The sequence below is a fragment of the Gymnoscopelus microlampas genome, assembly GCF_963454915.1.
Source record: "Gymnoscopelus microlampas genome assembly, chromosome: 19".
NCBI classification, from domain to species: Eukaryota; Metazoa; Chordata; class Actinopteri; order Myctophiformes; family Myctophidae; genus Gymnoscopelus; species Gymnoscopelus microlampas.
Window position 1 is genome coordinate 47,432,276 of NC_139956.1, and position 13,139 is coordinate 47,445,414.

The window sequence follows — 13,139 nt, forward strand, 5'->3', positions numbered from 1 at the left end:
AAGCACTCATCCTGGGCATAGAACTGACCGATAAAAGTAGATCTATAAACACACCTATAACATGCTTAACTAATGATACTCAGTCCTAATGATAGGACTGAGTGGCCCTGTCTTGCCCTGTAGGACTGACCGTGGGTAGCTACTGGGACGTAAGTCGGGGCTTGATCAACCCTGGCTGGGTCACCTGGGCGAGGGTGTATGTTGCGATACCCGAAACACCCTATGACCCCAGGCTACAACACTGATGATACGTCCCAGTTGCATCCATGTGATGTTTTTCTCATTAGTAATTCTATTTATAGTGGCTCATAGGAATAGACTATGTGACAACCAGGAATAGTTTGGTGACCACAGGAGAGACTGGTGACAGCCGGAATGTAGACGGCATCCCGGGAGCAGTATGGGTTAGCGCCCCATGCTGTGTCTTCCGTGAGGAAGAAGCCCAACAAACCCGCGGTGAGGCCTTTAGGAGGGCCATTCAATCAATCCGCAAGTTGAGCCTGCAGTACCACCACGGCCCAAGGAACCATCACGCCAGAAGGAAATGTTTGGATCGGGGCGGTGCAGCGGATCTGGTGCAGCGCTCAGGTCCTGGACCTGGTGAGACGAAGGAGGATTTCGGCCCGGAGTCAACCCACAGAGCCTAGTCCCTCCACGTGCCAGAGCCCCCCCGAGTCCCGGCAGAGTACTTCCGGATAAGCGGACTGAGTGGCCCTGTCTTGCCCTGTAGGACTGACCGTGGGTAGCTACTGGGACGTAAGTCGGGGCTTGATCAACCCTGGCTGGGTCACCTGGGCGAGGGTGTATGTTGCGAGACCCGAAACACCCTATGACCCCAGGCTACAACACTGATGATACGTCCCAGTTGCATCCATGTGATGTTTTTCTCATTAGTAATTCTATTTATAGTGGCTCATAGGAATAGACTATGTGACAACCAGGAATAGTTTGGTGACCACAGGAGAGACTGGTGACAGCCGGAATGTAGACGGCATCCCGGGAGCAGTGTGGGTTAGCGCCCCATGCTGTGTCTTCCGTGAGGAAGAAGCCCAACAAACCCGCGGTGAGGCCTTTAGGAGGGCCATTCAATCAATCCGCAAGTTGAGCCTGCAGTACCACCACGGCCCAAGGAACCATCACGCCAGAAGGAAATGTTTGGATCGGGGCGGTGCAGCGGATCTGGTGCAGCGCTCAGGTCCTGGACCTGGTGAGACGAAGGAGGATTCCGGCCCGGAGTCAACCCACAGAGCCTAGTCCCTCCACGTGCCAGAGCCCCCCCGAGTCCCGGCAGAGTACTTCCGGATAAGCGGACTGAGTGGCCCTGTCTTGCCCTGTAGGACTGACCGTGGGTAGCTACTGGGACGTAAGTCGGGGCTTGATCAACCCTGGCTGGGTCACCTGGGCGAGGGTGTATGTTGCGAGACCCGAAACACCCTATGACCCCAGGCTACAACACTGATGATACGTCCCAGTTGCATCCATGTGATGTTTTTCTCATTAAACATTAATTGATGATGAATTACATGCTTAAATAACGCTTAAATAATGCTTAAATAGCACTTAAATAATGCATTAATAATACATTACTTAATGCATTACTTAATCGCTAATTAGCGCACCCTATAGTAAAGTGTTACCAAATAAATAAATAAACACCTGGAAAGCTTGCGCTGTTAGTGGAAATAATTTAAAGAGAATATAAACTAGAGGGACATGGCAGAGTGTGTTCTGCTGCTGCTGCACTGTCAACCACGAGATGATGTGCTCCAAGGCAGCTGTCCATAAGCGCCAGACAGCTCTCTTAGAATGTTAATGTGAATAGGCTCCTCATAATATGGGTATAATAAAATTATTTCATTTCATTGTAGTGACTTGGTCTTGGACTCGAGTGGACTCGGTGGGGACCGAGACGTGTGTTTTATTAATTGTAAAAGAAATCCTGAGCTCTTAGGATTTTAACCCTGTGTGGCTTGTCTGAATTGGGAATTGGGTAGGAGGGAGTCCATTTTTATGTTACACCTGGTAACCCCTAGGCCGGGTCGTAACACCGAAGGCAAGCAATGTGGTCACAAAATAGCTGGGAAAAACATCGTTTCCGAAATAACATTAGGCGACAAACAAGCCATTTGTTTTTGTTTTTTTTAAGCTGACCTATTGGAACTGTACTATCATGTGCTTTGTTTCTGCGAACTTGTAAATACAGTATTCAATCAATCATAGTGAATGATTTGTGAGTAGTTTATATTTACCCTGGTATCTGTCACCTTTTTCATTCTCAATGAGAACCACTTACTGGTAAACTTGATCTGAGTTGGCTCTGTATGTACTTAGTTGGACTGCTTTTTCCTTCTACTCCAAACTCTTTGCCAGAAATAGCCGATCTACAAGCTCTACAAGCTTTTTGGCTTATGTTTTCCCCTTGGAATATATGAACCCCAGAATATATATATATATATATATATATAGTGCCTCATGGTTAAGTGTCCATGAGGCACTTTATTTTATTGTATTCATTTTTTCATCTGAGATGTATTTTATTTATTTTAATGCAAGCATTGGTGTGTCTGTGAATTGTTATGGTTTAAAATAAATATACAAGTTCAATCAGAACATGTTCCATGTCTGGATGTATTCCTTAAAATTGCGAGAGGAAATGCAATGTGAAATATTTTTAGATTAGATGGAATGTTCTGTATTATCTGCTGACAAGAAAAGTAAAGGGCTAATATAATTGTGACTAAAACTTGACTAAAATGTCAACAGTTTTTATCGACTAAAAGTAGACAAATAAAAATATGTTTTCTTGGACTAAGATAAAGACTAACATGCTCGACTTTTAGTCGACTAAAACTAGACAAAACTAGAAAATGTGCTCCTCGGAGCACAGGTCTCCGCCAGGTCAGGAAGTTGTAATAGAGGTTACAACGTCCTGCGAAGCTTAGCCAATGGTAGGTGTTCACAGACGGACGGACACACGGACGGACGGAGGGTAAAACATACTCTCCACCATGCCTTCGGCCTAGCGGAGACAATAAAAAAAGGATGAGTTTGACTAAATGTGATAAAAACTAACAACAGTCATTGAAACTGGACTAAGACTGGACTAAGACTAAAAAATAGCTGTCAAAATCAACACTGCCCAGCGCCCACAGCGTCCCCAGCGGGAATCAAACCCAGGACCTTCTAGCTGTGAGGCGACAGCGCTACCGGCTGTCAGGCGCCGTCCACCCACTGCTCGTACACTGCACCGACAGCATAGTCCGAAGCATCAGAGGTGATGGCGATGGGAGTCCCGGGCCGCGGGTGAGCCAGCATTGTTGCATCGGCTAGACTGACATCGCTTGCTCCATATATGGATACGACCGACATCACCGTAATGTAACCGGCACCGCGGCCAACGACATAAAAGGCAAAGGCATCTCCAGGCCAGTTGAGTCCCTTCCATGTGCGATACTGATGAGTATGATGATGATGATGAGCTTGGTCCTCCTCCCCGCCCTCGGTGGCGGTTGCTACGCTCTCACCTCTATGTACCTGCTGAAGAACCCCCACCTTCTCCACCGGAAGAAACGCACCGCCTTCCATTGTAGACACATCTCCCACCGAGGAGGATGTGGAGAGAGGATAGAGAGCACCATGGAGGCGTCCGCACATGCGTTGGAGCAGGGCACAGGCATGCTGGAGCTGGACTGCCGCCTGACCCGTGACGGCCACGTGGTTGTGTCACATGACGAGAACCTGCTGAGGCAGACTGGCCACGATGTCACCGTCTCCTCCCTCAACCTGCAGGACCTACCTCTATATAAGGAGAGGCTGGAGGTGACATTTTATGCAGGCCGCTACAGCAGTGGCAAAGACAGGAAGTTCTGCCTGCTAGAGGACATGTTCAAGAAGTTCCCGAACATGCCTGTCAACATTGAAATCAAGGAGAGCAATGACTTGCTGATAGAGAAAGTGTCTGGCCTGGTGAAACTCTACAACAGAGAGGACATCACTGTCTGGGCCTCAGTCCACTCTGGCATCATGAAGAAATGCTGCACAGCAAACCCCCGCATGCCTTACAGTTTCACACAGAACCGAGGGTTGCTGCTCCTCCTCCTCTTCTATACTGGTCTGCTGCCCTTCGTGCCACTGGGAGAATCCTTTCTGCAGTTCTACCTGCCCCGCATCTTCAACAGAACCTACATCCCGGAGCGGCCGATCCTGAGGAACAGAATGGTCGTCTTTCTCTTTGAAAAATTAACCATGAGGAAGAGTCTATTTAAACATCTTGTGGCTCGAGGAATACAGGTGGTTTTATTTGTGTGCAACGAGGACCAGGATATCGAAGCAGCCTTTGATGTGGGGGCTACGGCGGTGATGACTGACTATCCAACGCTTCTGTCCGACTACCTGAAGAGGCATCCACAGCCAAGCACTCCCAATCACACTCCTGATTCCCCGTGAAGGTCTCTGAATTAAACGGGATGCACGGGTTGTGCATTTGCAACTGTGGGTCTTGCACGGTTAACCCATTGAGACCCGAGGCCGATTCTACAAATGCCCTCTAAAAAGACAGCACGTAAACATGGCAACGAACGCTCCCGCCAAGTTACCGGAGTTTTGGGAAGCTTCTCCCGCGACTTGGTTTGCACAGACGACCAGCGGACTGGTAGGCAGCGGTTCCGGTAGGTGACACAAAGGAGACTCTTTGTGCCTCCTACCGGAACCGCTGCCGGTCATCAAATTATTGGCTTAGGAATGTTTTGATTGACATTTTTATCAGGCAAAAATGTGAAACATCACAATTACATTTACAATACTTTGTCTAAAAGGTCCGTCCAAAAAAGTCCTTGCGGATTTGTTTCCGTTGATGTCCTTGGTATTCATTTCATAGACATATATAGTAGCAAAAAGACAGTTGAAAAACACAAAAAGAAATAGAGACAAAAAACATTATATGTACAAAAAACAAAAAAGCATGAAAAACTAAAACAAAATATAGCTGCAAGCAGCAATAAATGGGTTTGAGGCATGTGAACTTGAGACAAAGCAGCCCATGCAACTAACAATGAAATGAGAATGCTCAACAGCTGAGCAAAGTGCTGAGGGATTGTGGCTAGCAATCCATGGTTAAGAACATTACTCATGGACACCTCAACCCATGGCCATAGACAGGAATCGAATCTTCAACCTTCGGACTCACAGGCTGTCACACTAGTGATTGAGCTAAGGCTTCATCCAGCCTGACGGTGTCTGAAGATCATAGACTTCTGCCATGAACCAACAACTGTTTCACTAAAACTAAGATCAGTGGTTCACAAAGCATTTATCAATAGAGAAATGTGATGTCTCCTCTGTACCAAAACTAGTGAAAGTAGCCGATCTACAAGCTCACAAAGTGTTGCTATCCAAAAAGTTGTGAGCTTGTAGATCGGCTATTTTCACAAGGAAATAGGGTATACATTGAACATAACTACTCTCAAAAAGGCATTCCATGTTATCTTATAAAAATTGCATATGCATTAATTAACACTAGTCCATAACCGGTCGACACATCCGTGGGGGGATATGCGCACATGATCTGGCAACCCGGAGGCCGTTCGTCCCATAGCTCGCGGGGCCATCCCACAGCTGGGCAGCCCCATAACTATGGCGACATTCTTTTACACAAGAACGCTAATAAACAGCTGAGATTTGGTGAAATCGAAAAACAGGCTTCGCTGTTCCGTGCACATGGTAATGGTCAATGGCTGTGTGCAACATTCAGATCAATTGCTCCAGCCACTGAGGAGAACCGGGCAGAACACATTTTGGTCTCACCACTACAGACAGACAGACGTTTCTCAAATTATAGGAGGATGGTCATGTTTTGTGCAATGCCCCCCCCTCACACACTAAGATAGAGTTCTACTTTGGTTCACAGAATAATGAACATCACCATGGCATATCTACAAGAATGTGGGACAACAGAGTTCCATTCAAACCATTTATTGTTCCGTTGCACACATGAGCATTTTATGATTGGGCAAGGAGGTGGTGAGGCTTCACGGTCATGGTTTTACACTATGAAAGATAGAAACACATGATTATTATACAATTCAACATTTAACACTACAATAAACCAAGTGAAATTCAATATTTCTCCAAAATGACACAACACACACACACACACACACACACACACACACACACACACACACACACACACACACACACACACACACACACACACACACACACACACACACACACACACACCTATCTATGAATTTCAAGGCAAACAACACATAACCCACAAATTGCAACATGCAACCATGAACAAGTGAACTCACTTCAGTGACGCATGACCCAGGCCAGCTGAGACTCCAGGGGAGTTGTTACAGCTGCTGCTGCCAAGCAAAACTGAAGGACAGGCAGGGTATATATGTTACAGGGAAATTGAAAAAGGAGCGCTTGTTTATACCACCCACCCAGGCAATTGTGTAGAACCAACACTAGAGGGCAATGCAAGCCACACGCATGCACACATGCACACGCATGTGTATGTGTGTGCGTGTGCGCATGCACACACACACACACATGTGTGTCGGATAGTAAACCATGAAAAGATCTATTCTGCCCCTATCGGTTTACAACTCGGACAGCGCTGATTCGACTAGCAGAGCATCGGCCGGTCGGCGTGGGCACTTGTGTCTAAACTGTCCTTCAAATTCACTATAAACATTATTGATGACCTAATGGCTGTTGGGTTTTGATATTATGGTAAGTTTAATTGATCATATCTTGTAATAGTGTCTCTACCAGGCGATTAAACACGGTGCATATGTAAACATGTTTTGTAACAAGGAGCGAGACAAGAGGTAACCAGAAGAAGCGCACCAAAACACGCTCGCCCCCATTTTTCTCACCGACCAGCGGTTCTTGTATTCTTGTATTTGTTTTACGGTTTGAAATAAGTTCAGGGTTAGGCATAGTTTTACTGAGGTTCAGTTTAGGAATAAGGTTATGTTTAGCAGTTTAGGCATAGTTTTACTGAGTTTAGGAATACCAGGTGAATACCGGCGGGTTTGCCCCGGGACGACTGTGTTTTGGGGCGAGTGTTTTGATATTCAGACGGAGCTGGAAAGAGGGAAACAGATCTCCGGTTTCAGTGGCGCTTGTGCTGAAACTTGACTAATGCAATAAGATATAAGGATAATCTGATAAACCACATGAACCCCAGTTTACGTATTCTGGGGGGAACATAAACCAAACATTGCCTATCTAGCTCACAGTTACAACGCGTCGCGTTCCGACGCGCTGTGAGCTCATAAATTGTCAATGTTTGGTCTTTTTAGTCACATATATCTTAATAATAAGTCAACTTTGCCGAGGGCGAGTGGACGATTGTGTTCCAGCTGTCCTTCTGATGGATTTTTCTTGGCTGACAATGTCTCTATCGTCCATAAAATAGCTCTGAAAGTGATCCAAACGATTGTGTATGATGTAACTCTATGAGGCAGATCGTTCTGTTTTCCCCCGGGACAAAATCAAATGGGCGTTCCTGGGCGTTCCCGTCTATCTCCGTGTGTATCTATACCTGGCCACTAATGAGTTGTGAGTGAGAGCAGGTGAGAGGGGTGGATCCAATCCATGGGAATAGGGGGAAGCTTGCTGACTAGATGACTCTTTTCTACACCCACCCTCACTAACCTTAATCTCAGTAAAACAACGCCTAAACCTAACCTCAAGAAACACTATTTGTAAAACTAAGAATTCCAAATCATGATCACCTCAACACATTGTCGGGGACAGGGATCGAATCAGCGACCTATGGACTCACAGGCTGCCTCTCTTCTCATTGAGCTAGAGATATGGCCTCCCTGATAGTGTCTGTTGATATCTATAAGTTTGTCAGTCCGTTATGAACCAAGCCTCTGTTTTGCTAACTACTCTAGATCACTGTTCACAAAACAATTACCAATAAAGATTTTTTTGTCTCCTCGGAATGGAAACTAGTGAAAATAGTCTATCAAAAAAGAATGTCATGTTCATTTAGACACTTCAGCTCAGAAATAACCACACCGTTAATGAACCATTTACCATTTATTAACCATTACCATATTAACCATAACCCATATATGCAATGATATTGCATTCAAGTATGGCGGTGTGACTCTGCTCATGTGATATACAGATTCCTGTGCAAACATGTCACAGATCTTCAATCACAAACCCCCAACACGCGCTCACTTGCAGTGAGCAAATACAAAGCCACACCTTAATCTATATGAGAATGTTTATCAGTTAAAGCATCAAAAGTGACGCAATTTCATTTAAATCCATTTGATATAAATGAAATATGCTACATGAGTTAACTATGTGAGTGTCAGCAATGACACATTTCCTTTAAATGCATACCGAGATGCCCTTCACATCTAAAAGCCGATATTCTGCGCCAGCAGCAACTATTAGATGCAGTTTTGGCAAAACACTACTGTGTTTTGATGTTAAAGGAAATAAACTAAGAAATAATGCATAACTATGTGTATAGACAGCGCTATAGACTCGCCCGAGCGGTGACCTGATATAGACGGAATATACTATTTAGTGGATTACCCATGCTAAACCTACCTTCTAAACCACCATTAAGCAACGTGAGACCCAACACGACCATGCTTAATGGAATACCACTGTAGCAACGTGAGACCCAACACGACCATGCTACTAGTGGCTACCATACCTACCTCTAATACCACTGTAGCAACGTGAGACCCAACACGACCATGCTACTAGTGGCTACCATATCTACCATTAATACCACTGTAGCAACGTGAGACCCAACACGACCATGCTACTAGTGGCTACCATACCTACCATTAATACCACTGTAGCAACGTGAGACCCAACACGACCATGCTACTAGTGGCTACCATACCTACCATTAATACCACTGTAGCAACGTGAGACCAATGCTTAGTGGTTTACCATGCCTTAAATTACCTGACCCCCAACCTGCGCTCTGACAAGAGCAATACTTAACACACAATCAATTATGCAACTCCTGAATAATCCCATAATTGATCACACATAACACTCGTGGCTTTTTGAGCTGCAAAAATGTCATCCGTATTTAAACGAATATAGCGTTCGTAGGCAGCAGACGACCAGCGACCCATGCTTTTAAGTGGATGCAGAAACCAACAAAGCTGCTGAGGTTGCTGGGCCGATCCGAAAGAAGTGAGGAGTATACTCGTGGGGCAGAGTCCACATCGCTGGCACACTGTACGCAGCCTGGCAGCAAACCACACCCTTGACATGCCTTCCCATCATCCATGACGAACAGGATCATTTCCTCCAGGATTAACCGCCATTTCAAGTTGCAGAACATAGAAAAGAACGGACAAAAGAACAGACAAAAGAGTGCTTAATTGAACGTGTGAGTTTTCAGTGCAAGCAAAGTATTTCCCATATCTAAGAACCCATAGAATGCTGATATAACTAATTCCAACAATATCTACATTAGATAGTTCCTTTCTCCACTTCTCCACTTAACAACAGCTTCTCCGATCCGATGATCAATGTGTCCTGCAATTCCCATAACTTCTCACAGTTAACTGCGTTCAAAGCATGAACCGAGTGATCCACCGCTACTCTTAAGTCAAATCGTGATTTAATTGATATTTCACAATATCACAACCCCAACGTGGAAAGTAGTGATTTGAACATCCATGAATTAGCTCAACTTTAGATATCCAATATCATTAAACAATCCATACCATTTGACATTAATACACCTGAATTGTATAAACGCTGAATCCTTTAGAACATGAGTGAGTGGATACGCAGATCAAGCAGAGAGCAGCCGACGAGGCTTGAAGACTTAACCAGAATGAGTTTTAGATTTGATTAATGGATAACCTGCCTCTCATGGCTTCAGCAGAAGTAGATCCCGGTATACCACCGAGGTGATCTTGATTACTGCTGTGCAATGACCATGGCGCTGCAGTAAAGATGAAGACTGGCAGCAACCGAAAACCTGAAGATTCCCAGCATCCATGGTGGACAGAAGGCAATGCCATCATCAACCTTGGATCACCATAATGGGCAGTCGCTCATGAAACAGAAAACAGAAGCAGAATGAGATCAAGCAATGAACAAATATCCCTTACAATGACATGGTTAAGCTAAAAGTGAAGATAACATCCTCATTAGTTCATTCGTGCTTCATTAATATAATCACAATCCAACCTAATGAATAATTAGTGCCATGTTCTGACCTCAACGCGTGTGGAGGTACACGAATAGACAGCTAACAGTAGCTTGAAGAGACGATAAGAAGCAGTGTAAGTTTGAATGCTTTCACCTCTCCAAACCAAGATCCCAAACCAGTTTAATAACTGAAACAATCATAAGGGGTAGCACCAATAAAATGCTCACTACTTACATCCAAAGAAATAACACAAGCATAAAGCTACAAGGAATGGAAACTAGCATTAGCTAGCATAAAACAAACAACCTGGATGCTAGCATTAGCCCAGTGCCAAAGTGCCAAACACAACTCTGCATTGGGGAAATCAAGATAATCAAACGCCACATGGCTACGATGCACAAGCATCTCAGCATATGATTGCAAAAAAGTAGCCTACTCACAACGATACTTCAAAGCACATTACTGAATTGGGAAGATAAGCCGAAGCACTGGGACCGCATGGTATAAAGACTCAGACTGAACTGAATTTACTAGAACAATTAGAGTGTCCCCTAGGGGCGCAAACTCACAACAGAAAGTACAATTACCCCAGTCTCACTAGAGGGCGCCAAACTACAAATACGTTTTGTTCTAAATAAACAACAATGCCTTAACACCTTTAACATTTTTAAACCTCTAGGACCTTAACCTTTAAACACTACTACCACCTTACTTTACTCTATTAAACCTTTACCACTACTTTACCCTTTTACTCTATTCATTATTTTATACCAATTAACTAATAAAACATGCTTAGCCTTTAAAACTTAGAACCATAGAACCTTTAAGACTATTAATACTTAACTCTAAACCTTTAACACTACTAATACCTTTACCATCAATACTTAATACTATAAACAACCTTAGATATCCCACACGGTTTCTTCAGAACAATACTTCTAGTATAAGAACTTATTACACTGACCTTGGAAAACAACTATAAAAGCATACGTGGTGCAACAGTAATAATCTAATTGAGAATCTACAAACTAATCCCCCATTATAGCTACCTGTAATTTAAGGGACAAAAGAGTTGAATAACCCAGCAGAAATGATCAACAGCTTCACTGAGTGATTATATACTTTAATATCCCGTTTAGTAAGTACCTACTTAACATAACACTGCCTAGTTAACATTACCATAATGCCTGCAAATTCCACCATCCAGTTAAGAATCACTTTTAGTCTTGCCCCTTCACATACTCTAACTCAGTAGAATTAAACTAATCCTAATATACTATGAATGAAGCGGTTGCATGGACTACATTACCCATCATGCTTTGCTGAGAGTCACTTCCTGGATACTCCCAGCGTGATCTAGTGTGAAAGTGACGACACTAGCATAGACTAGACTCCCATAGTAAGAATGGAATGCAGAACAACTCTGACTCTGATCTCAATGGGGATGATCCAATGATTGGAACTATAGCAACCCGCTTTGCAGCGGAATCAAATAATGACGGAACTCTCTCCCTCTATGGTTCTGGTTACTTTACGTTGACTTGACACAGTTGTGAGAGAGAATGTGTGTGCGTTTAAACCAAACTCTGTCTGCCTGACCCGACGCTATTTAACACAACAACATGATCACATGCACAAAACCTTTATCTCCATAATGATCACACACAGAGAAGATTAATAACATCACCTGGCATGAGAGATCATTGAAGACGATCAGAAAATAACTGCAGCAGCTTGGATGTGGCTGAGTTCATAGAATGACCGCAGCGCAGATACGCCTTGATGTCAACTTGTGTTGATAATTACCAGGATACGTTACGGACTTACAGTATAGCAGCGACAATGAATCATTGACATCCACCTATGAACCACGCTGTTTAGTGTCGTGCCCCACCTGATCTTTCACCCAACACAACTGCTACTCATGATCAGAACGGCACTCCTGCAGCTGAATTCAATGACGATAACGAGCACGATCCGTGATTACTGGTGAGGTGCAGCAAACGAGTTGATGAAAAGTTTGAAAACAGCTGAGACCACCCGAACCAATGTGAAATGAGTGGGGTTTGAACTGGGGGCCTTCAGAACAAGAGGCTAACACTTTACTGATTGAGCTATTCAATCCACAGACTTAGTGAGAAAGGAGCATCCAGAGACACTTTTTTTAATGAAGCCAAGCCTCTACAATATCTTGTATACAGGCTACCATTAATTTTCAATGGAAGCCGGCGACATGCAGATACAAAGATACATCCAACGTTTGTAGCTGTAGCTCTATAGCGACAAAGATACAAATTCAAGTTGAGCTGGGTTCAACTACCAGATACAAAGATACAGCTGTAGCTCTGATGATGATGATTGATGACGTCAACGACCGTGTTGAGCCACACAACGACAAAGATGCTGTGCATTTTTGTATCTTTGTATCTGGCCCGTGTGAACGCACCATCACTGTTGTACCTAATGCAATCTGTGATTAACTGGGTTGTAAGGCCAGCCAATCTCCTGGTACTCGGGAGAGAGTTAAGATGTCTCTCGGAATCGCTCTGGAACCTGTCTATCTGAGAGGTTTCGAGCCTCTTCTTATAATGCTGGCTTGCGGTCCTGACATCACTATGATGATGTCAGATAGTGTCAGACGTCTCCATATATGGAGCTGCCGATGTTAGTTATGGCCAAATATGGGATCAAGACTTCAGCCCTGGACGTGATGGCTATGTCTATACATGGAGTTTCGGGGAAGGGTTCGCTGATGTCAGACTCCGTACATATGGCACGTTTGGGTCTCTATGACGACTTTGCAGGTCTATTATCTCCATCTATGGGGATCTCCATATATAGGCTATTGCTGGCAACTATGCCCTGAATGTTTCCTAAGTATGCCCTGAATGTTCGTAACAGCCGCCCCACGGTTTTACCATGGAAAAACGTAAAAATTTCAAGAACATTCCTGGCATACGCCGCC

The 13,139-nt window shown here is 44.3% G+C and overlaps 1 protein-coding gene across 1 annotated transcript; it reads left to right on the forward strand.

Moving 5' to 3' along the window:
• Positions 1–3,456: 3,456 nt before the first annotated feature.
• On the forward strand, positions 3,457–4,446 carry LOC311034567 (lysophospholipase D GDPD3-like; the record flags this gene model as incomplete). Its single annotated transcript, XM_084042447.1, has 1 exon — positions 3,457–4,446. One exon carries the CDS (start codon positions 3,457–3,459, stop codon positions 4,444–4,446), a length of 990 nt encoding a protein of 329 aa, XP_083898573.1.
• Between the last annotated feature and the right edge of the window lie 8,693 nt (positions 4,447–13,139).